Source organism: Eumetopias jubatus, unplaced genomic scaffold (assembly GCF_037043125.1).
Source record: "Eumetopias jubatus isolate StellerSeaLion01/CBP00866 unplaced genomic scaffold, mEumJub1_p1.0 scaffold_13, whole genome shotgun sequence".
In the NCBI taxonomy this organism is placed as follows: domain Eukaryota; kingdom Metazoa; phylum Chordata; class Mammalia; order Carnivora; family Otariidae; genus Eumetopias; species Eumetopias jubatus.
In genome coordinates this window covers 105,564,835-105,592,801 of record NW_028274819.1, presented here as the reverse complement: position 1 = coordinate 105,592,801, position 27,967 = coordinate 105,564,835, and the positions used below count along the sequence as shown (strand labels likewise).

At 42.9% G+C, this 27,967-nt stretch overlaps 1 protein-coding gene across 1 annotated transcript; it reads left to right on the top strand.

Moving 5' to 3' along the window:
- Positions 1-27,916, top strand: POU2AF2 (POU class 2 homeobox associating factor 2). The gene is made up of 5 exons (XM_028105783.2): positions 1-10; positions 3,202-3,311; positions 23,462-23,504; positions 25,949-26,253; positions 27,515-27,916. Exons 1-5 carry the CDS (start codon positions 1-3, stop codon positions 27,914-27,916), a joined length of 870 nt encoding a protein of 289 aa, XP_027961584.1.
- The last annotated feature ends 51 nt before the right edge of the window (positions 27,917-27,967 follow it).

The following is a 27,967-nucleotide window of genomic DNA, read 5'->3' as shown; positions in this document are numbered from 1 at the left end:
ATGGAAAGCAGTGAATGCTTTCCTGTCCTCATCTTCCTGGACCATTCTCTCCTGCCTTTCATACTTTTCCCTTCTTTCTTGAAATCTCTTCCCCTGAATTCTGTGGATGCCTTATTCCGCTGGTTTTGCCTGGTTCTTCTCCAACTATTTCTTCTATGTTATCTTCTTCATTTCTCTCTTCCTCCTCTGACAACACTTCAAATCTGGACCTTCCCCCAGGCTTTCATCTGTAACGTCCATCTTTACTCCAGAGCTTCCCCAACTAGTGTGTCGGGAGTTGGCATTATAGGAGTTCCCAAGAGGTCGATCCTCTGGGGCCGTCGTAGCAGCCTGGCCGGCGTATCCTGGTGTGCCGGACACACAGTATTGTTCTTAAGTGTGCCATCACGTGACGCTACCTTTCGAACCCTCCCCCGGGGAATTCCATCCTCTTTCCTGGTTTCATTACCACCACATCATGATGGCTCCAGAACTTATGTACCCAGACCGATCCCATGGGGAAAACTCGAGAATCACCCTTGAATCTTCACTCTTCTTTCCCTCCCACCTGGAAATAATTTTCAAATGTCTGCTCCTTGCCCTCCTATCTACCACTACTCAGAACCCATTATCTCTTGGCAGGGGGGTTCAGTTGGTCAGTTGGTTAAGTGTTTGACTCTTGATTTCAGCTCAGGTCATGATCTCAGGGTCATGAGATTGAGCCCCAAGTTGGGCTCTGTGCTCAGCGTGGAGTCTGCTTAAGATTCTCTCTCTCCTTCTCCCTCATCTCCCTTCCCTCCCTCTCTAAAAAACAAACAAAACAAAAACAAAAACGAGCCTATTATCTCTTGCTTGACTTCTTCTAGAACCCTCCTGACTGATCTCCCTGTGGCTTTGTGATTCTTAAATCCACCCCCTAAACAGCTGCCAGAAAAGTCTATCTAAAATGCAAATCTAACCATACTGCTCCCTTGCTTAAAAGCTTCCAAGACTCATTGCCCACAGGATGAAGTCCAAACTCCGTTGCCCACCAGAAACTTCATGACTGAGCTTATTTGTTTCCTCTTCCAGCCTTACTTCCTCCCTCACACACCTGGATCTGTTCCTGCCTCCAGGACTTTGCCCCTGAGGTGCTTGACGCCTGGAATATTCTTGTCCACTTTACCCTGCCTTCAGCTTGGGTTCCCCTCTGCCCTCCCCAGTCCCTCTCCACCCTCACAAGGAATTGACACTGTGTTTTTCAGAATATCCTAGGCATAATTTTGTTGTTGCACTTAGCACCTTTGCATTAAAATTATCTTCTAAGTTTCTCTCTCCTCCCACTAGATATCAAATTCTTTCATATCCCCAATTCTGACATGGTGCCTGACACATAGAAAATACTTTGATAAATCATTGATGAGTAAATGTGGCCTTAGGTTTTTCCAAAAATGAAAGTATCACATATATTCTAGAAGCAGCACCTAGATTCCTTTGGAACAAACAAAGTCCTCAAGCTTTAAACTGGAGGCTGATTTGAAAGAAGTACTTCAAGCCTCTTTAGTTAAAAGATATATAGACCAAAATTAGATCCTGTCCAACTTAGACCCAAAGGACAATTCAAATAACTTTATTTTGCTGAAATCAGACTTCTGTGTGGCTTTATATGAACTAAATAATACATTGCCTTGGAACCTAGATTTTTCCCCCCTCCTTCATTTTGTCCAGGCATTTTGTGTAAAACTTGGTAGTTTGGCGTGTCTTCACGTGCCCATCTTAGAAAACGCTGCAGTGAGATTTTACGGACAAGGAAGCTGGGGCTAGGAGGTTGTGATTGTCCTCCATCCGTGAGCAGAGGACACATGGTCATGTAGGCCCTGCCCACTGGGCCAGCAGCCTCCTCCATCAGATGTGCCCCTTGGCCTCCGGTTTGGGTTGTGCTTCTTTCCTTTCTTCCTGACTTTTATTCTCTTTGTAATGAGATTTGACTCAGAAGTCAAATATATCCCAGACTATCCACAAATTTCACCAGATTAGAGAATTTTTTTAGTGATATGCCCGTGCATATACGTGTGAGTACCTTCTGCCATGTGCACCAATGCTGAATTCTATACCAGCTGAAATCGCTAGTAAGCAAGCCAGCAACAGCTCAGTTAAAATGAATCGAAACTATCCCAACCTACTACAGAACAGTGATTTCAGAGGTAGAAAATATCTTCTAGTTCCTGCAGTTCGGCTACGATTCAGTGCTCGAATACTTCTGTAATTGTCCAAACAGAAGTTTCTCCTGTCGTTGCTTGACCGTCCTCTGTGACAAGGAGCTCACTATCCCAAGGAGCAGGGTTGCCAATTTCGGAACCTTGGGGAAACATTTTTCTCTATAGTCTGTTATCTCTAATTTCCTCGCGGTGAAAATAGCAAATGTTCCCAGTTGTTAGAGCTACGATCTAACCTAAGTCTGGATCCCAGCTCCATTGCTTATTGGCAGCTACGAGACTTTGGCAAATAATTTAGTTAGCCCCAGACCTCAGTCTCTTCATTCGTAAAATGGATCAAATGAAATAATACAGGTAAATTACCAAGCATACTAATAGGTTCGGTAAGTGCTCAATATTTGTTAAATGAATGAGAAACATTCATTAGACTCTTCCCTTATCCTTGGCCTAGTTTCAAAGCAGCAACTCTCCATGTTGAAAAACTGTATTTTCAATAATAAAAACTGCTTAATTTAATTGTGCAGTGAACAGAAACAGATGGCTTTCTTCTTAGGAACATAATCTTAAAGCAGTCCGGTTGACCAGCTCACCCACATCAGGTAGGAATATGATATGGCAGGAATGCTGTCCCTCCTCAAACTGAATCATGCAAATCTAACGTTTGCATCAGGTAGTAAGAAGCATTATTCCAAGGTGCATCCGATTCCTGATCTTTCGACTGAAGCATAATTTGTAAGCCTTCCGGGAATAAACCTTGACAAACTGGGGTACAAAAAAGATGACATTCTGAAGAGCTGTTGTGTAGAAGGTGGGATAGTGGGGGGTTTTTTTTTCCATGTAAGCAGAGCTTGGATGAATTTCTATCAAAGAAAAGACTAAGTGACTTCTATTGAAGTCACTTCAAATTCAAGAAGCCTGTCATTCTATTGAGCAAACAGCATCACAATGACCAGCCCTTGAATACATCCCCCAGGGAGGTTAACCTATCACTCCATCCACCTTTGATCCTTGCTTCCATTTGCTTAAGTCCCAGGAGACTACAGCAGACGCGTGTATCAAGGCGTGCGAGTCAAGCACACGGTCAAAGATCTACTGGCTGAAAAACGGTCCCGGCAGACAAGTAACTCAAGGTTTAATGTAAGTCTCGATTTAATTCATTCTGAAGCCTTTGCAAGCCTAGGTCCCCTTTTAAGGTTAGTTGTTCCTTTCTCCCTTCTCTAGACACCAGCTCTCGCTTCACGGGTCTGATGTTAATGGTCATCGACATGTTATTCTAAATCTGGTAGAGATGGTTTAGAAAACGCCTCTCTGTAGCATGCAAAATCGTACTGAAGCATCCCAATTGATGATGTCTTCTACCTGCCCTCCGTGTCTTCATAAATAGCTCCACCTGTGCTTAAAATGTTTCAGTCCTTGCACCCAGATCTCCAAAAGCAAGTCTAGAGTGAGAGTGGCAGTTGGCTACCAAGATGGGTTTCTGATCGCTTAGTCTATTGGTAACATGTAGCGACATGAATGTCAGGCGTCCCTCATGCATTGCTGGGTGCAGGACACAAGAGCAAATGTGGGAACCATGTACAGCACCTTTACCGGGGCTGGCGCACCACGGACATTTGTTCTTGGCGGCGGCGGGAGGTGGGGGGGCGCTGCTCAGAACGTGGGCTCAGCATTCAGCACCTCTCCTCGATCAAACTGCTGGGACATGTTTCAAGTGAACCAATTCCAGATTCTATTTCCTCCCATCCAAGAACTTTTATTGCACATCTTCTGTCTTCCTTTATTTTAAAGCACCTCCTCTCTTCTAGTTCAACAAATGGAGCTTAGTTGATAAAAATAAAATCAGAGTAATTGGCTCCTTATCTGTTCCTAGTGCAGTGTTTCTCAGTGTCCACTCAGAGTCATGGGGGTGTGCGTTACAAATATCCATACCAATTTAGTCTCTTGAGGGAGAGAAAGGAGGAAAGATGGGGGGAGGGGGGATTCAATTTTATCTTTTTAAGATTTTATTTATTTGAGAGTGAGAATGAGCGGGGGGGGGCAGAGGGAGAAGGTGAAGCAGACTCCCCGCTGAGCAGGGAGCCCCACGCAGGACTCGATCCCAGGACCTTGAGATCATGATCTGAGCCCAAGGCATATGCTTAACCGACGGAGCCACCCAGGCACCTGAGAGAGGGAATTCAGGGTCTATTCCAAATGAACCATGGCTTTGTGGAAGTAATGTGGATTGGTCACAGCTACAGCCAGAATGACGTTCCAGTCATACTGTCAATGGGGAAGGCAGGAATCACAGATTAAAGACATAGTCAAGGAACAGATACTGTATCTGCCCAGTGTGAATGAGGCTCTAATTCACCCCTTGGCATCATCATCAATACCTACATACAATGATACGGCACAATGCCAGACAGAATTACAGAAAAAGACAAAAAAGCATAGTATTTCCAAATGGTGGATGTAACTGTATTCTTCTTTGAAAAATGACCTAACATTTTTTGCTTAAGATCTATGACTATCACATAATCTGTTTTCATTATTTTTTGATGTTTCACTCTTTCAGAGATGTAACAATATAAACATAATTCATAATAAGCCATATTGTTTGATTTTATTCTAAAGTGCAGATTGCTGGTCTCTGTCCCGTATCTATTAACATAGAGATTTTGAACTGGAGCCAGGGAATGGTCATTTTTAACCTGCTCCTTGGGTGATTCCTTTGCACATCAGAGTTTGAGAACTTGACTGTAGAGCAAAGAGCAGGGGTTCAAGGCTCACACGGCCAATGTTCTCATCTCTACCCAGATCACAGTTTGTTGAGCTATTACTGTTGGCCCAGTGACACTGACAGTGTTAGAGTGAAAGTGGAGACAAGAAACACATAATATATAATCTGTGCCATTAAACACCAAATAACCTGGTGGAAAAGAAAAAGATTTCTACATTTAAAAAATACAAGGCTGCATAACCAAGCTCTAGACTAAAGACAAGGACCAGGCAGCACAGCCGTGTGATGTGAAGACCACAATACTATTTACATAAAGACAGTTTAAAGTGCATTTCCTGTGTTGTCTCATTGGATGGACACACTAATCCTGTGAAATTGATATTTACACGGTTTCCCATTTTACAGATGGAAAGGTTGAGAAGAAGAAGAGGCAGGAAGTGAAGGTTTTCAGGTTGCACAGTTAGCAGGTGGTAGGTCTTCTGGCTCCCAATTCAATATTCCTTTAAAAGGGACAGATCTATGTGGGCTGGGGTAGAACAATCTCTGATTCACGCTTAGTCCATTTGGGCTGCTGTATTGAAATACCACAGACTGGGTGGCTTATAAGCAGCAAGCATTTATCTCTCACAGCTCTGGAAGCTGGAAGTCCAAGTTCTGGGGGCCAGCATGGCCAGATGCTGGTGAGGACCCTCTTCTGGGTTGCAGACTGCTGACTTCTGATTGTACCCTCGTTTGGAGGAAGGACCTAAGGAGCTCTCTGGGGGCCTCTTTTATAAGGGCACTAATACCACTCCTGAGGGCTCTACCCTCATGACCTACTCACCTCCCAAAGGCCCTACATCTTAATAACATCATATTGGACATTAGGATTTCAACATGGATTTTGGAAGGATTCAGACATTCAGACCATAGCACATGCAAACAAAATCAAAACACAGGAAAATATATCACATGGAAAGAACTTCTAGGATAAGAAAGGTACAAACCTGCCCTAACTATGGTAGTTCTTCTCAGACATCAAGTGCATAGGCAGCATGAACTTAGCCTTGTCTACGGGTTCACATATATTATCTGATATCTCAACACTAGTGTCTTACTCTCATCCAACTCCAATGCCCTGTTAAATTTAGGTGATTAAATGCATATTTTCCCAAAATATGGTTATTTGGGCTTAAGGTATCTCCATAAATTGATTTTACTGTCCACCTGTTAACCACTATTCTAGAAAATGTGTATATCTCAAGAAAGACACCATAATCCTTGGAAGACCTATTTCTGTCCCTGTTGCAAGGCCAACCTGATGTGCAGGAATCATGGAGAATCACGTTGCTGGTGGGCACCTGGGGTTCTAATTGCATGGATAATACTGAACCTACCTTCTCTTTCTCATGCCAGTGCCCCAGGCAACAGTGAGTTGAATGTCTTGAATAAGTTCAGATGGGGAAACCATCCTTAGGCATATTCAAACTTTGCTACAGACAGCATGGGTAATAACCAATGAGAGGCCAGCTAGAGGAGATTGGAGACCCTACCATACAGTTCTGTCATATAGAGTGTGCTAGGCCAAGAGAGGGACCCCCCAAAGATCCCACATCAAAACCTTGGAACCTGTGAATGTTCCTTTCTATGGCAAAATAGGTGATTCAGCTAAGGATCTTCAGAGGATGCACCTACTCTAGATTATCCAAGTAGATACTGCCCTGCATTACCCTGAATGCGATTACATGCATCCTCATGAGAGAGGGTTTGAGAAAGACACACACACACACACACACACACACACACACACACACACACAGGAGAAGACACACGAAACAGTAAGAGGCAGGGTGGTCGGGAGGCAGAGGTTGGAGTCACACAGACACAAGCCAAGGAATGCGGGCAGCCACTGAAAGCTGAAGGACACAAAGGGTAGATCCTCCCCTAGAGTCCCACACGGAGCACAGCCCTGCCAACACGCTGATTTGGGCTTCTGGCTCCCAGAACCATACGGATAGATATTTCAGTTTTTTTAGCCACCCAGGTTGTGGCAATTTGTTACAGCAGACCTAGGAAGCTAATACACATACATGATGAAAAGTACATCCCTCTGGATAAGTATCCTTTAGGAAGTATCCATTGATGCCCAAATTGGTGCTCTACTCTTTGTGACAGCACTTTGTTAAGTTGACACAGGCTGTGTTAATCCATCTTTACCACAGTTTCCTTCAAGAACATCTGTTTTTGATACCATGAAATGTTTTTCACATCTTTGCAGTAGGAATCAAAAGAGATTTTCACCAAAGAGATTTTCACCAAAGACTGGACTTAAAACCACTTCTGTACATCCTAGCCGTGAGCCTGTGGTTTCACACTATTACTGTGGACATCTGGTTTTAAATAATGGTTTTTCTCTTTCTTTCGCAGTTTTTTCTGTGTTATTCTTTACTACACTACTCAATCTTCTATCAGAATATTTAAACCTTGAGCCATTCACCCACATCTAGTACCAAAAAATATATATAATTAGACTTTTGATGTAGGTTTTTGTGTTTTTTTCAATTACACAATTTCAGTTGAGTTTCATAGAAGCAAATCATTGAAAAAGTCTAATAACATCACAAAATTCAGTGAACTCTCAGTTTTCTATGGTATAGAACAAAAAAGGGATAATAAGACGAAGCAGTAAGGCTAATAGCCACAATTTTTCATTTTGCTTTGAAATGAGTGAACGATTTGCAGGCTCTTGAGCTTTCTAATCAAGTTTTTCTTAAGCTATCATAAAGATTCGTTTAAAATCACTGAGTACACAACAGCTGCCATGAGGGGGAAAAATTTAACTTAAGAAGTAGGAAACGGAGATCAGTCTGGAGTAAAAATTATCAGCAGAATGGGGGCTTATAGGGCAGTGTGGAGGAGATAACGATGAGCCTGGGATCAGGGTCTGCTGTTCAGTTTCTTTTATTGGTTTATGGGCACACTAATAGCTATGCTGCCCATTCATCAAAATTCTGTAAGTGAGGAACAATAAGGAAATAGACAGGAAACTTAATTTAGATTAATATTCTACATAAACATGAAGGAAAATACATGAAGATTTCTAGGTTGTTTTGGAAGGCCTGAACTGAAGAAAATGTCAAGGCGAGACAGCCCAAGTGGGAAATATATTTAGATTATATCAGTCTTGAATTATAAATATTATATACACGTACAGAACAAAAGTTAGCTGTTTCCATTGTCATGATTCTTTTACATCAACCTCGATTGTTTGCTTTCCAAGTCATAATGACTTACAATTATTTTCTCTTTCTGTATTTTCCTAAATCCTTACATTTAAATTAGCTGCTGAAATCTCCATGCCAAGAACACATAGTATAAAGCCATATTGTCAGCTGGGTGTCTTGGTTAATAATATTTCCTAATTATTTCTGGAAGGAAAACATTGTAAACACAGAAAGAAGTATGACAATAGTATATATTGATGGAAAAATTTGGAGTAACAGAAGGTAAATGGGTGCCATATAGTGCATTTATGGCTTAGAGTAATTGAAAGTGTTTGATCTTTATTGAGAGATGGCGAAACTCTGTGAGACAGATGTGTATTGCCTAGCTCCATCCATAATAACTGTCTGCCTTTCTATCAAGACTGCTAGTTAGAGGTTTGTTTAGTTATATATCCAGCTGCTGTTTTGCAGTACCAATCACATGCACACTTCAGTTACCACCGAGTGTAAACGTGGTGATGTCCATATCTGCGATTTGCATTTGGATTTCTCGTGAAGTATTTAAGAAAGTAGGCAATTGGCAACTGTATGTTACAGCATCTCAAGATTTCTTTGATTTCTCTGAAGCTTTGAAAAACACATCCATGACATCTCTTCTACACCAAAAGAAAAAGGCTCCTTCCTCAGTCTGTTTCAACCCCTCCTTCTGGCTCTCAGAGATCACAGGCAACTCCTTTTTTCTCACTGGGCCTCAGTGTCCTTGTGATGAGAAGTAGAGGGTCAGGTTCTTCCCATCTCAATATTCAATTTGGCTTGATAGGTTTTCCTGACCTCAGAACATGTCCCACTCACTGACAACACTATCCCCAAGTTCCAAGGCCAAGCTGAACCCCTCTCTGTTCTGATAAAGATAAATTGCCTTTCCTCTAGTTCAAGTAGAACTTTGCAGATTGCGGTTGTGAGGGGAATGGGGAACAAAAAAATCACATAAAGCACAAGACCAATTGTGTGGAGTGCAAATATTCTGACACTAACTTCAATGTCTAGTCAAAGACTGGTATGGGTGGAGCGTGGAGGTGACTTCGAAGCCTGGGTCTCCTCCTGTCACCTCAGTTCTCTCTGGGAGAGATAAGAATTCTTAATAATAACAGTTATAGTTTACTGCTAGGCTCTGAAATAGGGACTTAACAAATATTTTCATTTATATACTTTGCCATATATGCCATTTATCAACAAGAAGCACAACAGACTCTCTTGAGAGGGTGGCACTCATATCTATTTATTTTTCCGATGAGGAAAATAAATACCAGGTAGAAAGCACTGGAGTGCAGATTTGACCCCGGTTTGTGGGATCGCCTTTGTTTCGCCTTCTTAACTTACATCTCTGGTCCAAGGAAGGACTAGCTCTGGAATAGCCACTTTGTCTCAGGGCCTGCACTCAGTCCTCTTGTCACCCTTCAGATTCCGGGCATGATGTTGGGTCCCGGTCATGACTTCTGCTCCCTCTCAACCCACTGCCCCTGCAGTGATTCCATAGATTGTTTAGGTGATGCCACACCCTGTCTCAATTAGAACCAGCAACTTCTGTTTCTATGACACCCAGACATCCTCAAAAGAACTAGAGATGAAAAGTTCTTGATGTCCTTCTAGAACCTATCTCGAGCTCTGTCCTAGAACGTGCTTCCAGACAGTCATTCCTCTCTGTCACTCCCCACCACTCCCGGACCCCTGATCTCTTGGGCTCACCATGGCACCTGGCCTCTCTATAAAAAGAGGAAAACATTTCCTGAACCAGAGCCATAGCATACCACACTGACCTTGCAGTTAGGTGAGGTCACCTTCCTGCTGCTCTCCCGGAGATCTCTGGGGCCTACCCCACCCAACCCACTTCTCGCTGACCATTTCCTCTTGCCCGTAACTTACTCTCCTGCTATGCCTTTTGATGAAGTGTGGTTTCTTTTTTGAATATTACCTAACCGCCTGGCTCACTCCTGGGAATGGTTGTAGAATGTCACTTCCCCCACTTGAGAAGGCAAAGAGGATATTGGCTCCCTTTTGAGGGCTGGAAGAGACAGATCCCTGAGCCCAGAAAAAGCAGAGTTTACCAGCTCAGTTGACGTGCTGTCTCTGGTGATCCACCTCTTAGATGCTCTCCCAGTCTCCACAGTGTCCAGCAGTCTCTCATAATTTCACACACTAAAGACTCATATGCATATTTCTGATAAATATAACAGCCACTAAGGAAAGGGAGAGTAACTGCCTTATGCTCTTAACTTCTTATGAAAGGTTGGGAAAAGATGAAGAGAGGTGGACCACCAATGATCTCATTTCCTAGACACTAAGCCAATTTTTAGCGTTCCATGCTAAGGACAGATGGAAGACTTTACTGATATCAAGATCGAATTTTAATCAAGATATACCCCCCAAAACCTGCTGAAAGTTGGACAATTTATAGGTTGTGTTACTTCTCTTTGGTATTCTAATGGTGGTGCTACAATAATGAAGAGGCTAAAAGAAGGAAGGCTCTTGAGCAAACTGATTATCCATGCTTTAAATTTAGGGAGTCGGCCATACCTTCCTTTTTCAGGGAAGAAATCCCAGCCATTGCAGCCGTGACTGTCTTGTCAAATTGAAGAACAGAGCACTTGTAGGTTAAATTGAATCCATGGTTAGAAGAAGGATAAGATTTGGGCAGTGGTCCCAAACTCTGAAGACATATGAGTGCAAAAATATCTGTACAACTATTATAAGAAATACCCATGCTCTTCTCCGATTTCTTAAAATTTACTATAAAAATTACTTTTTATGTCAACTCTCATAAACTGAACCCATCCTACAATGTAACTTGGCTTTAGTAAGATTTTCCTGGTTGCCTGGACACAGCAAATGGTCATCGGATGGCCCAGTGTGTGTCTTCCTGCTTTGCTAGTGTTTTATTTTTTCTTATTTTTTAGAAGTACCTGTTCCTCTTGTCTTTGATTGCTAAACTTCTTAGGAAAACTATTATTTTTCTTTAATAAGTACATCTCACTTGCCCTTGTTACTTTTTTTCTGAATTGCCAGCAGAAGGATCCTACTTATTTGTAATATTTTCAAGATAATCAGTGTCTACCCAGGAATGTCTCCCCCACACCTTTTGCTCCCTCTTATATTGCAGCGCTTTGTATATTCCTTGTTAAGGTTGCCAGCTAACCCCCTTTATGAGCCCAGAAAGAATTAAAAAAAAAAAATTTTCTGAGCAGGCAATGCCTTGTCAACTCAAAATGCCCATGTTTGAATACAGAGGTACATATTATGTCCTTGGCATTCACTTGAATGAACGCTTTATCTATGCCTTTCAAAATAGCCCATTGTCTGACTTTAATTAGCCCACTCTCCTGCCTTGTTTATAGAACTGAACCACATTGCCAGGGATTTTCACATTCCCCACCCAACCACCTGCTCTTTCACAATTGAAGAAATTTTTTAATAATAATAATAATAAAGGCGAACCTTTTGCAAGCAACTTATTTTTTCAGCTGTTCTAGTGGTTCTGTATTTTTTTTTAATATCATAAAATCTAAAATATTTCCTGGTGGTGAATTTTTCCCGCAGCTTGCAAAAATCATCAGGTTCTGCAGCGAAACAGCCATGGAGAGTCCATGTGCCCGGGCTGAACTTCTGCATATTCTGTGCTAGCCGCAGTGTACAGGACCATCTATCACCGAGCAGCCTGGTGGCTCCTGTTGTTCTTACTTAGCTACATAAATACAAACAGCATTCCAAAGGCACACCAGGGGTAAAAAGAAATGTGTTTCATTTTGTAGCTTAGGCAACAGAAATCACTTTCTCACAGAGACAGCCTGGACATCATTTTATGCCAAGCAGGAGAGTTTTAACGGTAGAATGTCAATAAACTGTCAGAAAGTTGGAATTCTGTAACTGTGTTAGCTTTCCAAAGGACATAAAATAGTTCGTACACCAGAAATATAAGACACTTGGAATCATAGTTTTTGTTTTTGCTTTTTTTTTTTTGAGATTTACCATAAAGATATGACCTAAATTCTGTTTTTGTAACTTTTATTAAGGAGCTGTTTTAATTACAAAAGAATGCATGGTGAAATTTCAAACAGAATAAAGGGTATAGAGTAAAAAGTAGACGTCTGCTGACCTCTCCTGCTTACTCATCTCCTTGTCCTACGTCCCCAGGGTCAAGACACTGAGTTCATATACAATCTTACAGAATTTTGCTATGACATTTTATTAAAAAGAAATTATGTTGTTGTACTAACAAGTCAATGAACATCAAAATCTATGTTCAATATTTACACGCACTATTACAAACATGCATAAAATAATGTTCTAGTAAATTCCCTTCCCCCACGAGAGAATCTAAACAAGACTTTAAGTCTTCAGTTTCACCTCTATACGTTTGAAGGCTGTAAGCAAACTATTTAACCCTTTTATGTCTCCATTTTATATCAATTGCATAGTACCTACTTTGCTGGAGGCTGGTGATAACAAAAACAAAGTGCACAGAACCAGATGAGCAATTTCTTTGTGAGATAAATCCTCTGCGATCTAGGGCTTTGTAGACAAAAGGCAAATGTTTTTAAGGACAGATGTGTCAATGTTCCTTCCTCACAAATGTTTATTGGACCTATACATTATACTATTAAATCACTTAAGAATGTAGGGGGTTTTTCTTTGTAAATAGTGCAGTCTGAGGGAGACGTGCCAGCCCCCTCTTTACCCACAGGCATCAGCGGGGAAGTTGGTGATAAAGAAGAAAAGACAGAAAGAGACCCGGGAATTGGTACAACTGGACAGGTGGCCAGGAGCCCTCAGCAGCACTCACATGGCGAGTATCAGCCCTTGGCAGTCTCTAAAAGCCACATCCAGTTTGACATAAATGTTACCTGCTGACATCCTGACATTCCGCCCCTATGAGAGCCCATCAGACCCCCTCATCCCTGGATCTCCGTTCAGTTGCAATAGCGCATAGACTCACCCATCATCCATTCCTGACCCACCATTTTCAGCACCAGGTTAAATTTGCTGGAATGCCAATACCACTATGTCCACATGGCTAAGGAGCTTCTAAAAGACCATTGCCTGCTACTGGGCAAAGTCTAAGCTCCTCAGCATGGCTCATAAAAACCCTTTATAACTTGGCTCCGACATCCTCCTCCAGCTTCTCTTCAGCCTTCTGTCTGCACTCTTCCTGCACACATTTCCATGTCGGGGGCATGCCGGCTGCACATTCGAGCCTTTGCTTTTCTCCTCAAATATAATGGCCCAGTCTCCTATCTGCTTCCTGATTTCCTCTCATCCTTCAAAACCAGACTCAGATCTCTCCCACAATATAGTGTGTTCAGCCGCCTTCCCCCAAGAAGGCAGCAACTCACCCCTACCCCCTACCTGCACTAAATCAGGCTCTGTCACTTACTAGCTTGTGACTAAGTTAGTCACTTACTAACCCTGAACTTGGACAAGTCCTTTATACTGTCTAATTAGTTTCCCAATCTATAGTCTGGAGATAATAACTTACAACAATCTATTTCATTAGTTAATAGTGAGGATGCAATGATATTCATTTAGCACAGTGCAGAGTAAATAAAGCACATAAATATACATCCTTAATAAAAAGGATGAAGCACACACTGATGCGCAAAGAGCCTGACATGAAATCTGGCATCAAGTAAGTACTCATGAAATGCCAGTCCTCTTACCCCTGTTTATACAGTTATGTAACTCTCTTCCCTATAAAACTGTGTGCTCCCCAAGAACAGAACCCATGCCTTATTCCTCTTTTTATTTCTGGAAACCGCCACAATCTTGATGCATAGTAGGCACGCAATACATTTTTATGTAATCAACTAAGTGAAACTCTTGCTCCTGACAAACAAACTTGCTCATTATTTCTTGAAGAGAGTTGTGCTTTCCCACTTCTGTGCTTGGCTCACAAAATTCCTGGCACCTGGGAGCCTCCTTTCTCCTGTCTGCATCCCCTCATCCTTCAGTGTCCATTTCAAATCCTCTGTACCTCAGTTTCCCCCTTGTCTGACTTCCAGAGTGTATAGAGCATGGGCCATGCACTTGGAAACTAGGTGCATGGACTCCAATATCTCCCACTATATAATGTGTTCAGTCGCCTTCCCCCCAGGCAGCAATTCACCTCCACCCCACCTCCACATTATATGATCTAGCCTGCACCGGAATCCATGAGCTCTGCACCATGAGTGACTTTCTCCTGGGTATGTCTGCATCAGTTACATGTTGCAACAGAACCCACCCTAACCTTAGAAGGTGATAACTATTATCTATTATTTCTCACAATTCTGTGGGCTGGCTAGATGTTCCTCTGCTGGTTTCCCTGGGGCTCAGTCATGCAGTTGCCCTTAGCTCGAGGTTCATCCATGCTGGGAGTCCAAGATGGCCTCCTTCACATGTCTGGCAGTTGGTACTGGCCATCAGAAGGAGCATTGGAATTCACTTCCACACTCATCCTCCAGGAGTCGAGACTGACTTCCTTAGAAGATCATAAGGCAGTATTTCAAGCAGAAGAAGGTGAATGCTGCAAATCTTCTTGAGGCCTAGACTCTGAAGTACACACAACATCATTTCTGTTACATTCTGTTAGAGCAAGTTACAAAACCATCCTAGACACAAGGGGTAGAGGGACAGACTCCACTTCTTGGTGAGAGAGGCTGCAAAGCAACTATGGTCATAGTTAATCTACCACAAATGGCTTGTCTCCCTAAGTGGATCCCAGTCTAAGCTCTGGAGTGGCATTTTGTCTCACACTTGCAACACTCAGCACAGTGCCTCATGCATCAGAGGTGCCCGGGAAATGTCTGGTTTGATGGAAGAGTAGGTGCAGAGAACTTGCTTGTTACGTCATTGAGAGCTTGATGGAGCAGAAATTTGGGAATCAGAGACTCTGGGTTTAAATCTAGTTCTGGAATTTACTAGATGGGCGGGCAATCTCGGGCACATTACTTAACTTCTCTGATGCTTGGTTTCCTTGTTTGTAAACCTGAGATCTTAATATCTAGTTTATAATAAGATAACCTCATACAAAGCACCTGACACATGATAGATAGATGCTTCCAACTGCAGTTTCTATTCATCATGGACTATTTTTCTTATTTATGGTTAAATTGCTATGTAGCTCAGATAAGTGGCCCATAAATCAAAACCTGCCTTAAACTACAAAACGAATAAAATTAGAATGGGTTTGGCATAGTTCATTCACAGTGTAAGATTTCACACCAGTCAGAATGCCCCTGTTTCTGCTACATGCTTTAACATGAACAAAGGCATCTGATTCTCTATGCCCATTTTCTTCTGTAAGAGGAAGATATTCCAGCCTAACATGGATAACCATTTAAAGACTCACTGTGTTACATCCAGCATTAACTTTACATTCATTTCAAAGTTGGAAGAAAATCATATGACTTATGGTGGGTCTAAATTCAGATCTTAAAACATGGGTTTAGGAGTGCCTGGGTGTCTCAGTTGGTTAAACATCTGCCTCTTTGTTTTGGCTCAGGTCATGATCTCGCACTCATGGGATCCAGCCCCGCAGCAGGCTCTGCACTCAGCGTGGAGTCTGCTTCAGATTCTTTCTTTCTCTCCCTCCTGCTCATTCTCTCTCTCTCTCTCTCTCTCTCTCTCGCAAATCAATCAATAAATATATAAATCCAAAACAAACCAACAAACATGGTTTTAGAATGTTCAGTATAGTATCACCAGCTTGACCCGTCTCTCAACCATAGGTGTGATGACAGTGAGATATTAAATATATAAAGTGCTATGAATTCCTTTAAAAGGGAGCCCAGCTATTCATAAGGGGCTATGATTATTATTATTTTAGCATAAGTAGCAAAAATTAAACAGACGCTTTCTAAACTATGTCATTCGAATTTAAAAATAAATTATATACCAGTGTGAAAAATCTTACACTAGTCGGAGATCTTTTCCTTAGTACATTTCAATATATTTCTTTAACTAGGTTGGCACCTAAAATATTATAGGGTCATAAAAATGATGATAAATGTACTCAAGGTGAAACTCCTAATCTTATCACTTTATTACCTCAGTGACCCATTAGTTCAAATTAACTCATTTTCATGGAGGGGCTTTTTGGGGCAGCTGTGAGGCTGCGATGTTAGCTGCAGGAAGTTGCAGACTGGCAAATTTCATTCAAATATAAACCTCTGAATTTGGCTACCTGGCATTGCAAGATCCTGTTGTTTGCAGTATGCAAAATAAAAATTATATACCATCTTGCTTGGTCCAAAGTTGTGGGCTCTTCAATATCAATTTCAGTACTATTCCTGGAGGATTCATATGATAAGAGGCAACTGTGTGAACACACTATTTTGAACAAGGTAGAAAGGAATGTGAGTTTTCCCTTCATATGTGCAACAACTAGTGACATGCTGAAGACTCATATTTTAGGCTGTTCTTTCTTAACCTATAAAATTTGAGAATGAGATGGAGGAATAAGCACCAGCTCTGAAATCTGTCCAGTGAAGTCCTCCCCAGTCCTTCCCCAGGGCCTTTAGAACTCTCTGTTCTGTGAGAGGCAAACTGATGGCGCTTATCACTGCCTTTTATATTTACCCCCCCTAAGCATTTCCCCCAGGCCACCATAGAGAGGGCAGCATTCATTAGAGCTATAAAATAATTAATTTGATGGAAATTTGTTATGTCATGATTATAGTAGTGGGTCACAGGAGTCTGTCAAAATTTGTCAAAAGTTATCAAATTGTGTGTTTAAAATTTGGGAATTTTATTATATGAAAATTGTACCTTAATAAAGCTGACTCCCCCACAAAATAGTATATCCACTGAAGGACTAAGTATATATACATATATGCGTCAGACAGGAAAGTACCAATCTCATTAAGTCTTCTTTGTGAGCTTTGGGAAAATTACATGCCCTCTCTGGATGTCCCTATGTCTCTTGGATACTAAAAAAAATTTTAAACCTCGTATGATATTTTCCTCTTTTTATTTCTGAGATATTAGAATGCTGGGGAGGCAGCATGGTGCTTTAGTTAAGAAATGGGCTCTGAAATTCCACAGGTCCTTCTTAGATCCCACCCACCACCATCACCACTGGTTCTACCTATTAAGTAACATGGGTTATTTCTTTGTTCTTCAGTCCCTCATCATTAAGATGAGAATAATATCACCTCTCTTTGGGGATTGTGGTTAAATAAGATAATACGTATAACACATTTGGGTGTGTGGTTAACAGTTTGCTTATGAAATGACAGGTATGGGTTTATGAATTACTTCTATTATAATTTAAATCTCTGAGAGAATTTGAAAATTATGGGAAAATAAAATCTTTTATGCTGTGCGAAAATAGAAAGGTATCTACATCTAGTTGCAATATTTAGCTATTCAATTGTTTTGGTCAGACTAGATGGTCTGGAGGCGGGGTGATCTCACCCAAAACAAAACTGGGTCCTGCATAGAACACCTTTTAATAAGATGTTGACCCGGCAGGAAGTAAGGGAAATCTCCAAAGCGGGGGGATATGGGAGGAGGGAGTGTTGGCATGGGAGGCTGGGGAAAAGTTTGATCAGAAATTAAGCCATTGAATGATGAGGTGATCACACCAAAAAGCAGGTTCCCCTGAGAACAGGTGTCCAAATCAGCTTTATGCATGAACTGGTCCTTGAACGGTTGCCAAGTTTGGGGAGCTGAACTTGGGACTCCAGGATTAACCTGGGGAACCTGGAAGGGAGCTGGCTCCCTAGAAATACAAACATAAATCTTCTGGAGGAAAGCAGTCTCAAATTAGAACCCCAGATTTTACAGATTAAGGTTAACCAGATATAAGCTTTAACCAAAGATCACCAAATGCATAAGGAAGCAAACCACCATGAGTGAGAGTCAGCATAAACAATAAACAATAAATTTAAATTCCTAGAACTTTTAGATATTAGAATTACCAAATACAAAATATACAGTAACTCAATAAATAGAAAACAGTGAACTAGAGACTATCAAAAATTACCAAGCAGATTTTTAAAAAATCAGATGGAATTTATAGAAATGAAAAAATATGTATTCATTGATAACTTTTAAAATGCAGTATATTAGTAAAACAACAAATTAACTACGGTTGAAGTGGACTGGTGGTGAATTAGTGGTAAAGTGGTATCACTTTATCTGTGGTAAAGTGGTATCACTAAAATCACTGGTAAAGTGAATTAGTGGACTGGATGTAGATCTGAAGAAGTCTATAGCAATTTATAGCAAAATACAGAACAGAGAATCATGGATATAGAGAAAAATAATGGGAGGTTTGGGGTATAGAGGATAAAGGTAAAAGGTTTAACATACATCTAAACTGAGTCCTAGAGGGAGAAAATGGGGATGATACAGACAAGGCAACATTTAAAGAGAGGACAGTTGAAACTTTTCCAGAGGTAAAATGAGGTTAATTTGAAGAAACTTGAAGACAAAGGGAGTATATTAAAAAGCAAAGATTTAGGGGCACCTAGGTGGCTCAGTCGGTCATCTGCCTTCAGCTCAAGTCGTGATCCCAGGGTCCTGGGATCGAGCCCTGCATCTGGCTACCTGCTGAGCAGGGAGCCTGCTTTTCCCTCTCCCTCTGCCTGCTGCTTCCCTTGCTTGTGCTCTCTCTCTCTCTGTCAAATGAATAAATAAAATCTTTTTAAAAAATTAAAAGCAGAGATTTTAAAAATGGGCAGAAGAACTGAATAGATTTTTTTTTCCAAAGAAGATATACTGATGGCCAATAGACACATGAAAAGATGCTCAACATCGTTCATCATCAGAGAAATGTAAATCAAAACCACAATGAGATACCACCTCACACCTATCAGAATGGCTACAATGAAAAACATAAGAAACAACACGTATTGGCAAGGATGTGGAGAGAAAGGAACCCTCATGCACCATTGGTGGGAAGAATGCAAGCTGGTGCAGCCATTGCGGAAGACAGTATGGAGGTTCCTCAAAGAATTAAAAATAGACCTATGCTATGATCCAGTAATTCCATGAATGGGTATTTACCCAGAGAATACAAAAACACTAGTTCAAAGACACATATGCACTACTCTGTTTATGGCGGCATTATTTACAAGAGCCAACTTATGAAAGCAGCCCAAGTGTCCTTCAATAGATGAATGGATAAAGAAGATGTAGTGTGTGTATATATACACACACAGTGGACTATTACTCAGCCATAGAAGAGAATAAAATCTTGCCATTTGCAACAACATGGATGGAGGAGAGGGTATAATGCTAAGTGAGTAACAAATAGACTCTTAAGTACAGAGAACAAACTGGTGGTTTCCATGCGGAGGATGGGTAAAATGGGTGAAGGGGATTAAGAGGTACAAACTTCCAGTTACAAAATAAATGTCATAGGGATGAAAAGTACAGTGCAGGACACACAGTCAATAATATTGTAGTAACGTTGTATGGTGACAGATGGTGACTACACTTACCACGGTTGAGCACTGAGTAATGTATAGAATTGACAAATCACCATGTTGTACATCTGAAACTAATAATAACATTGTGTGTCAACTATACTTCCATAATAAATTTTTTTAAAAGCAGAAAGGAAAGAAAAATTGTCCAAAGTATAACTGCAAGGTCAACAGCAATCATGGAAGCCGAAAGACAGTGAGGTGATATCTTTGAAATGCTGAGAGAGGATAACTATAAGGTTACAATTGTGAACCTAAAAATATTATCTTTCACGTACAAGAGAAAAAGACATGATATTTTCAGATAAATGAAAACAAACATTTTATCACCAACATCACCTCCAGGAAAGGAATTTTCTGAAGGATTACTTTAAGAAGATGGAAAATGAATCTAAAAAGAAAAGTCTCGAAGCAAAGTAAGCAAAGAAAATGGTGAACATATAAGTAAATCTAATACAGGTTTACTTAATAAAATGATGACAATTATGATGTCTAATTTGGGAAGATGTAATAGAAAGGAACAAGCTAAAATACGAGAGAATACTCACGTAGATTAGGAGAGGTGTAGTGAGAGTTCTAAGGATTTTGTCAGTAGGAGTTTTCAGATATTGTTTGTAGTCTTTGTTAAATATGCAAGGTAAAATGTTATGGGTAACCATCAACAATGAAACCAGAGTTGCAATTTCCACTGCAGGTAGAAGGCAACACTGTGTAGGAGAAATGAACACAAGAGGCTTCTTTTCATCAAATAGTGGACAAAATCAACTAGACTTCCAGTTGTGAAACCACTGTGGGGTCTTCGGGTGGTAGAGCTCAGTGGGGGCAGGTGTAGTGCTGGCGGTCCTACAGTGATAAGGAAGCCTGGGCAGAAGAAGCAGGATTAATAAGAAGATTCCATCCAGGGACTGCTGGTGGCAGAGGAGAACCAGGGGAGAGCCTTCACGGCAGAGATGCTGGAAGCTGTAGGGACCAGGTCAGCATGGACTGAGCTTTCTCCTGGCCTGGGGGAAGAGTGGAAGCAGAACCATTCCAGCCGACAGAGGTAAGGCTGGCAGGCGCTGAGGGGAGGCTAGGGTGCTGATACTTCTGTCCACGGGGTGGGGCGTGTGCCAGCATCTCACGGAAGCCTCCAGCCAGGCCCAGCCTCGGCCACAGCAGGGAGAGCAGGGGGGAGAAGAGCAACAGGACGTGCCCCCCCCCAGCAGCATTCACACACTGTGCGTATACACGGAAGGTTGCCCAGGCAGAAGCCAGAGGGTGTAGGCACCCAGCCAGACAGAGCTGAGGAAGATGGGCCCTGGAAACATGGGGAAATGTGCCCCAACCCAAGTGCTTTGTATTTAATCATCACCTCCTTTCCTTCCCATATAAGATGTAGGGCACCTTGATCTACACCCACCTCTGAGCCTGCCTGCCGGGGCTTCCCTTCTGCCACTTAAAAGTGTTAACTTCTTAAACAACAAGACACATAAATCAGAACAGTTTAGAGGAATATGCCATAGATTTGAAGGGGCATAAAGATGCATCTGAGTGATTAGAGCTAACGTTTATTTCCTGCTTGCTCTATGGCAGGAACTATTCAAAGCACTCGGCATATAGGAGATCATTAATCTCATGTGCCCAAGATCACAGAGCTGGGATTCAAGCACTTACACTCTAGTTCCAGAGTCTTCACTCAGAGAACCTGTGCCCCTTCTGAGTGGTTAGAGGATTTTTTTTTTGAGATTTTATTTATTTATTTGACAGAGAGAGACACAGCGAGAGAGGGAACACAAGCAGGGGGGCAGGATAGGGAGAGGCAGAATCCCCACTGAGCAGGGAGCCCGATGTGGGGCTCGATCCCAGGACCCTGGGATCATGACCTGAGCCGAAGGCAGACGTTTAAGCAACTGAGCCACCCAGGCGCCCCGATTTTTTTTAAAGTAGGTTCCACGTCCAGCATGGAGCCCAGTGTGGAGCTTAAACTCACAACCTTGAGATCAACACCTGAGCTGAGATCAAGAGTTGGACGCTTAACCGACTGTGCCACCCAGGTGCCCCATGGTTGGAGGATATTTTGCCTGGAGAAGATTAAATGCCAGTTTGGTGCTATGAACTGAATGTTTGTGTCCCCTCAGAATTTATATATTAAAGCCCTAAGCCTCAACAGGATGGTATTTGGTATTTGGTGTTTGAGAGCTAATTTGGTTGTGAGGGTAGAGCCTTTATGAATGAGATTAGTGCCCTCATAGGAGAGACACATGAGAGAGATGATCTCTCTTTCTGCTACATAAAGACAGAGAGAAGCCAGCCATGTGCAAAGCAGGCAGAGGGTCCCCAAGACCCCAACCTTGTGGGCACCCTTCCGCCTCCAGCACCGGGAGAAATGTTTCTTGTTTAAACCACCCAGTCTATAGTATCTGGCATGGCAGCCCAAACTGATGAAGACAGTTGGGGAAATAATGGGTTCTCTTCAAATATTTGAAGGGCCATATATGGAAAAAGGGTTAAACCCTATTGTGTATGGACCAAAAAGATGAGAAAGAAGAAAGTGATTCTTTTCTGCCTGCTTTGTGACAGTCAGAAGTGCCCAGAGAAGAAATGGGCTTTCTGAGAGGGTATTGGGTTCTGCAGCCCTAGAGGCTAACTGCACCCAGTGTTAGTAATATGGACAGGATTTTGGCATTGAGTGGGTGGTTGCACGGGGCTCTCTATAAAATCTCTTCCAACTTTTGAGAATCTATAGCGCTGCGAGGGACAGGAGCTCAGATCCAAAGAACTAGATGTTCAGGACTCTTAACTTTCGCAACAGCTATTTTTTCCTAAATAACTTTGTTCCAGGCAGGGGGGAGCCAGGATTTGCAATTGTATATTTTAGGACTCAGCACACCTGGATACCCTTCCTCCAGAGGTTAGCTTCGGCAACAAGGATGTGTTCCCCACCCCATCCCTAATACCAGCTTAGGTGCCCCCCTCACTCGGTCTTTCCCCGACCACGTCACTTCTCATACTACACTGCATTGTCTGCTTCATCGTCAGTAATATATTAGTTTCCTAGGGCTACAGGAACAAAGTGCCACAAATGGGGGCGGGGCGCTTAAAGTGATGGAAATGCATTGTCTCATTGTCTGGAGACTAGAAGTCCAAAATCAAGGTGTCAGCAGGGCCGGTTCCCTCCGAAGGCTCTAGTGGAGCATACCTCCCTGCCTTTTCCAGCTGCCGGTGGTTGCGGTTCCTAACCTGAGGTCCTATCACTCAAACTTCTGCCGCTGTCTTCACATAGCCTTCTCCCCTCTGCGTCTGTGTCTCTGTGTGTCTCTCTCCTCTTCTTAGAAGGACACCAGTCATGTTGGATTTAGAGTCCACCCCAATTCAGTATGACCTCATCTTAATGTAACTAGTAATATCTTCAAAGGTCCTGTATGTATATAAATCACTTGGATCTATATTTGATATTACCACAAGCAATACAAAACAAAAGACAGATTATTCCATTTCATCTAGCCTGTGCTTTTTGGCATGTTTACCAGAATCTAACTTTCGTTTCTCTCATCTCTCATACAACTTGGTTCTCTGATACTTGATTTTTTTTAAAGATTTCTTTATTTATTTGAAAGAGAGAGAGATCAAGCATGCGAGCAAGGGGAGGGGCAGACAGAGAGGGAGAATCTCCAGCAGAACCCCCTCCCAATGAGTGCCTGAGATCATGACCTGAGTGGAAATCAAGAGTTGGATGCTCAACCGAGTATCAGGCACCCCCTGATACTTGAATTCTTAATCTTGGTTGCCCTCCTAGTTTAACCCCCAAATAATGTTTCTTAGTATCAGAAAATAAAGCTTGTAAAATGTATCCCTAATCTTTTTTTTTTAATTCAAACTTGCAACTAAAGAAAACATTGCACTATCTTTGCCTTCCAGAGCGGTGTCAGCAACCCCCAGTCTCCATTTGCTCAGATGCCAGGTGAGTACTTGAGTTCAACGAGCAGTTGATTAATTGCCTTTTGCATTCAAGTCAGGCACTGGGGCTTCCATTCTTTATAACTGCCTTACAGCACTGTAGAAATTTTACTTTTTCAATCTAGCTATTTTTTAAAATATAAAATCAGTGAAGACACACTTAATTCAGTCATTCCTGAACTCAGAGTTCATTCTGTCTTGAGGGCAGCCTTTCCATTCCTTGCCAAGGAGAAGCTTACTGAGCAGAAACAATAGCAATTAGGCCCTTGATACAATTTTAAAAAGTCTAAAATTCTGATAGATTATGCACCTGCTTTACAACAGAAGGAGAGAGACTGGTGGGCAGATGGAGGAACTACCATTTATTGGGTTCTCTCTATAGGTCAGGCACTTTGATAAGCATCTGGTCTTCATTTCAATACATATGTCCCATCCTCCACACACACACACACACACACACACACACACACTCCTTTCAGATCCCAAACTCAGAAGTGGCTTAGGCTTTCTCAATAATTTTAGTAAGCTTCAGAGCTGGATGAGAAGAGGAATGAGAGCAATAAGAGATCTCACATATCTGAATGTCTTGTGTTTTCCAATCATGTTTACTATCACTGGAATCTGGTTACATCTGCTCCCTTCTATAGAAGGACATTTTTGCAGCTTTTCTTACTATCTCAAATTATCCTTCCCCTCCTTAAGGAGAAAAATATATGCATAAGAGAGCACAGGTTTTTTTCCTTGGTGGTTGTTTTTACTTGGAAATTGGAAGCGAAGACATGAGATCCTGGAAGCCTTGTTCACCTATTCCTCATTCTCAGCCTTAATGACTCCCGTGGATATAACTCATGGCATGAAACAGAATTTTATCTATTGGTATTAATTTACACTTGCACACATTTTTTTCGTCTATGGAAGTATGCTTATGATGAAACCCCTAACCACAGCTTTCAAATTCATGAGCAGATTAGAAGTTTGGGGCTATAGAATTTAAGATGAAAGTAGAGTGAGTAGAATTTGCCGTAAGTTTCTACAGGGAGTTCTGATTTCCTCTGAATGAATGAATAAATTTACATGTAATTGTTGAACACAGTATTATACTACGGGATTTACAGCAAATGTATAAGACATAAGCTCTGCCCCATGGAGTTGGCAGGTGGATCAGAAAGAGGATTGTAACTCAGGTGAGGGAGTAGTGAGCTTAATAGAAAGGGCTACACCATGTGGCAAGGGCCAAAGTGCCATGTAGGTGGAGTAATGTGTGACTGTGTCATAATAACAAAGGAGAATGGGCTTCTGTCCCTGTGGGCAAGTAAGCAGAGTGGACTGGGACAGAGTCCGCAAGTGGCGCACTCTGGTTGGCGGAAGGTAATGAAAGACAAGCGCCTGCGCCCTCCTCCCAGCTCAGCCTTTTCGTGACCTCAGAGTGTGGGTCTTAGCTAATTGGACCACATCCACCACCAGCTGGAATAATTGAACCATCCATTTTACGGAGCTTGAGTCTATGTCCCTCAACATGTTCTAAATGATAATGTGTTTCCTGCTACAGCTGAGCTACTGGATCTGAAAGGCTGTAGCAAACACCTCTCTTTCCTTATGGGACAATTTCCCTGGCCTTGCCTTAAATGAGATTCTTCTTAGCTTCAGCTTTTCCCCCTGTTTTCACCAAGGGAACCTTTCTGTACGAGGTATTCTCTTCCCAAACTCTCCCAGGGCCCAGGTGAACTGAGTCAGCGACTCTGCATGGACACAAGAGGGCAGCATGAGAAAGCCAGAAAACATTTTTTTTTTTTTTTTTGGTAGTCCTCTGACCTGGTGGCACAGTAGCTCTATCATCCCAAAGCAAGCGAGCCATTTCTTGATGCCTACTAGGTATGAAACATATGTTAGAAGGTCAGTATACAAAGAAATAGGAGAGGCATACAACCTGCCTCTGATTTGGGGTGGGGTTATAGTATCACTGTGGCTAGAGATACTGAATCTCAGATACCATGCCCAGAAACGGCCTGTTGTTAGCAGTTCTCTGTATATGGAGACAGAGCTCAGACACTGGGGAAAAGACACTTCATTTGATAGAATGTAAATGGGTGAGGGATTTCTTTTTTTTCTCTTTACGCCCAAACTTTTCCTAGGGCAGTAATTGGAACACAGAGAGTGCATAATGTATGTTGAGTGAGTGAATGAGAAGAGTTACTGCACCATCTCAAATGAACTCATCTCCAAAGGCAGAGTGAAGGTTAAACATACTAGTTATTTGGGCTGGACCAGTTAAAAGAGGCAATGCAGCAATATTTAATGCTTTTCAAGACCTATCTATTTAAATATTTTCCTTGGTATCCGGCCTGCGTTAGAAAGACCGTTTCCCACGTGGAGAGTCTCGGCTGCCACAGATACACCCAGACTTCCCATGGGGACAGTTTTGCCCATTTGTTTTCCCTTTGGCAACAGGTTCACCAGTAATGTCAGGTTACTATGGGGTCAGAAGATCGTTCCTCTCAGACTCAGACTTCCACAACACTAAACAGTTCTCAAGTGACGTCTGCACCTCGGGCCCCGCGGCCAAGCCCTTTGCCTGCGAGGCCGCCACAGGGCAGAGCCACCCGGGCCTCCTGGATTCCTACTTCCCGGACCCCCATGGAGACCACCGGCCCCCGGGCCTGACCCCCAGCACCAGCTCTCTGCTCAGCGCCTCACCCCTGCCGCCGCTCCTGCCACCACCTTTCCCTGGGGATCCCACGACGCACTTTGTGCTTGTGAGTATGCAGGTGGTTCACAGTTAGGGAGCAAGGTGAAGTCTGGGCGTGCATGCATCTGGCCAGTCTGTGCACCTGGCAACCAGGTGGAAGCCAGATCTGGCTCTCCCTGCGCACCCCTGCGGCTGCTCCGCCAGGACACGCTCCAAGGGGGCCTCCCTCAAAGATCCACGCCAACTCTGACCGCGAGAGGGTCTGTCCAGGGGCTTGGGAGGGGACGACTATACGGCAGGGTCTATATCCATTTTGTTAGTACTCTGCTGATTTTGCCAGATCGTTCCTCCGGCACCCAAGGAAAGAGCACTGAGGTCCCATACCCACAGACTAGGCTGTAATCTGTCAGAGCAGGCACATCAGGCCTTCTTCCCTCCCAGTCCCCACAACGCCCCTCCCCACAATATTTCTACCCTATAGAATCTTGTTCTCCCTCCATCCTAACAAAGAGGTGAGTTCATAAAGATCTGAAGAATACAACACCCATCTTACAGAAAACTGTAAAGCCTTCAAATACAAAGGAATGAATCTCTAAAGATGGGACTTTCGACTATAGGGGGGTAGAGGGGGGTGGGAATTAACATTATGGAGTAACTACTCCAGCCAGGAACTTCTGTGTGCCTTTGGTCATTTAACACTTGCAACAACTCAGGATATACTTGTTAAAGCCCCATTTTACAGATGAACAAAGTGAGGTACTCAGCGTCAGGAAGGTAGTAAGTGGCGCAGCCAGGGACTGAACCCAAATCTTTCCAGCTCCAAGCCCCTGGAAGCTCCTACCTCTTGGCTCAGGGAGGGGAGAAGCCCATCGTGTAGTTTAGAGACCTGCTCCTTTCAGAAGTAGCCGGAGCTGACGTCCCCAGTGTGGACAGGGCATTTTAGGACCCCGTGTATTGTGAAGCTCAGAAGGAATGCAAGACATGGTACATTGGAAATGGTAAAATGCTGTACATTTGTACAGCATTGAACAACATTCTGTTGTTCCCTCATTTTACTTATTTAATGTTGTTTTCTAGGGAAAGGGATTGTAATATATCTAGGGAATCGAATGCTAGAGTTAGAAAGGAACTTAAACTCTCACTGCCGGTGTCAAACACCGGAGGGAACAGGTGCCTGGTGAGGAGGCACAGCAGAGGGAACAGCAGAGGGAGGGCACAGAGTCCACTCTGGAAGCTGTGTCCACCGGCAGCCAGTGCTGGTGAGGAAATCTGTCCACATCAGAGTATCCTCTGATGACTAACCCCAGTCACCTTTCCATTCTCCTCAGAGGGACTCGTGGGAGCAAACGGCGCCCGACGGTCTCAGCCAGGCCGACCCCGTGCCCACTGACACCCTGCAGACCCTGCCACCCAACACGGGTTGCCTCTCCCAGCTGGAGTCAGGGAGCACCGCCCCGCACAGGAGCTCGAGCTGGGGGGGCCCCCTGGCTGGGGCTCAGTCCTACTCACTGCATGCACTGGAGGATCTGTACCACGTGCCGGGGTACCCCACGCCACCCCCTTATCCTTTCACCCCTTTCATGACGATGTCCAACGACCTACCACACAAGGTGGTGCCCCTCTCCCCAGGTGAGGGGGCAGACACCGCTGGCCTTCAGGACCCTTCTTCATGGACCAAAGAAGACGGGAGCATGGCGTGGGGGTCGTATGAATGCCGCAGAGCTTACTGAGGGGCGCACCACAGGACGCCTGCCGTGCTTTTCTTTGAGCTGGGTTCAGTA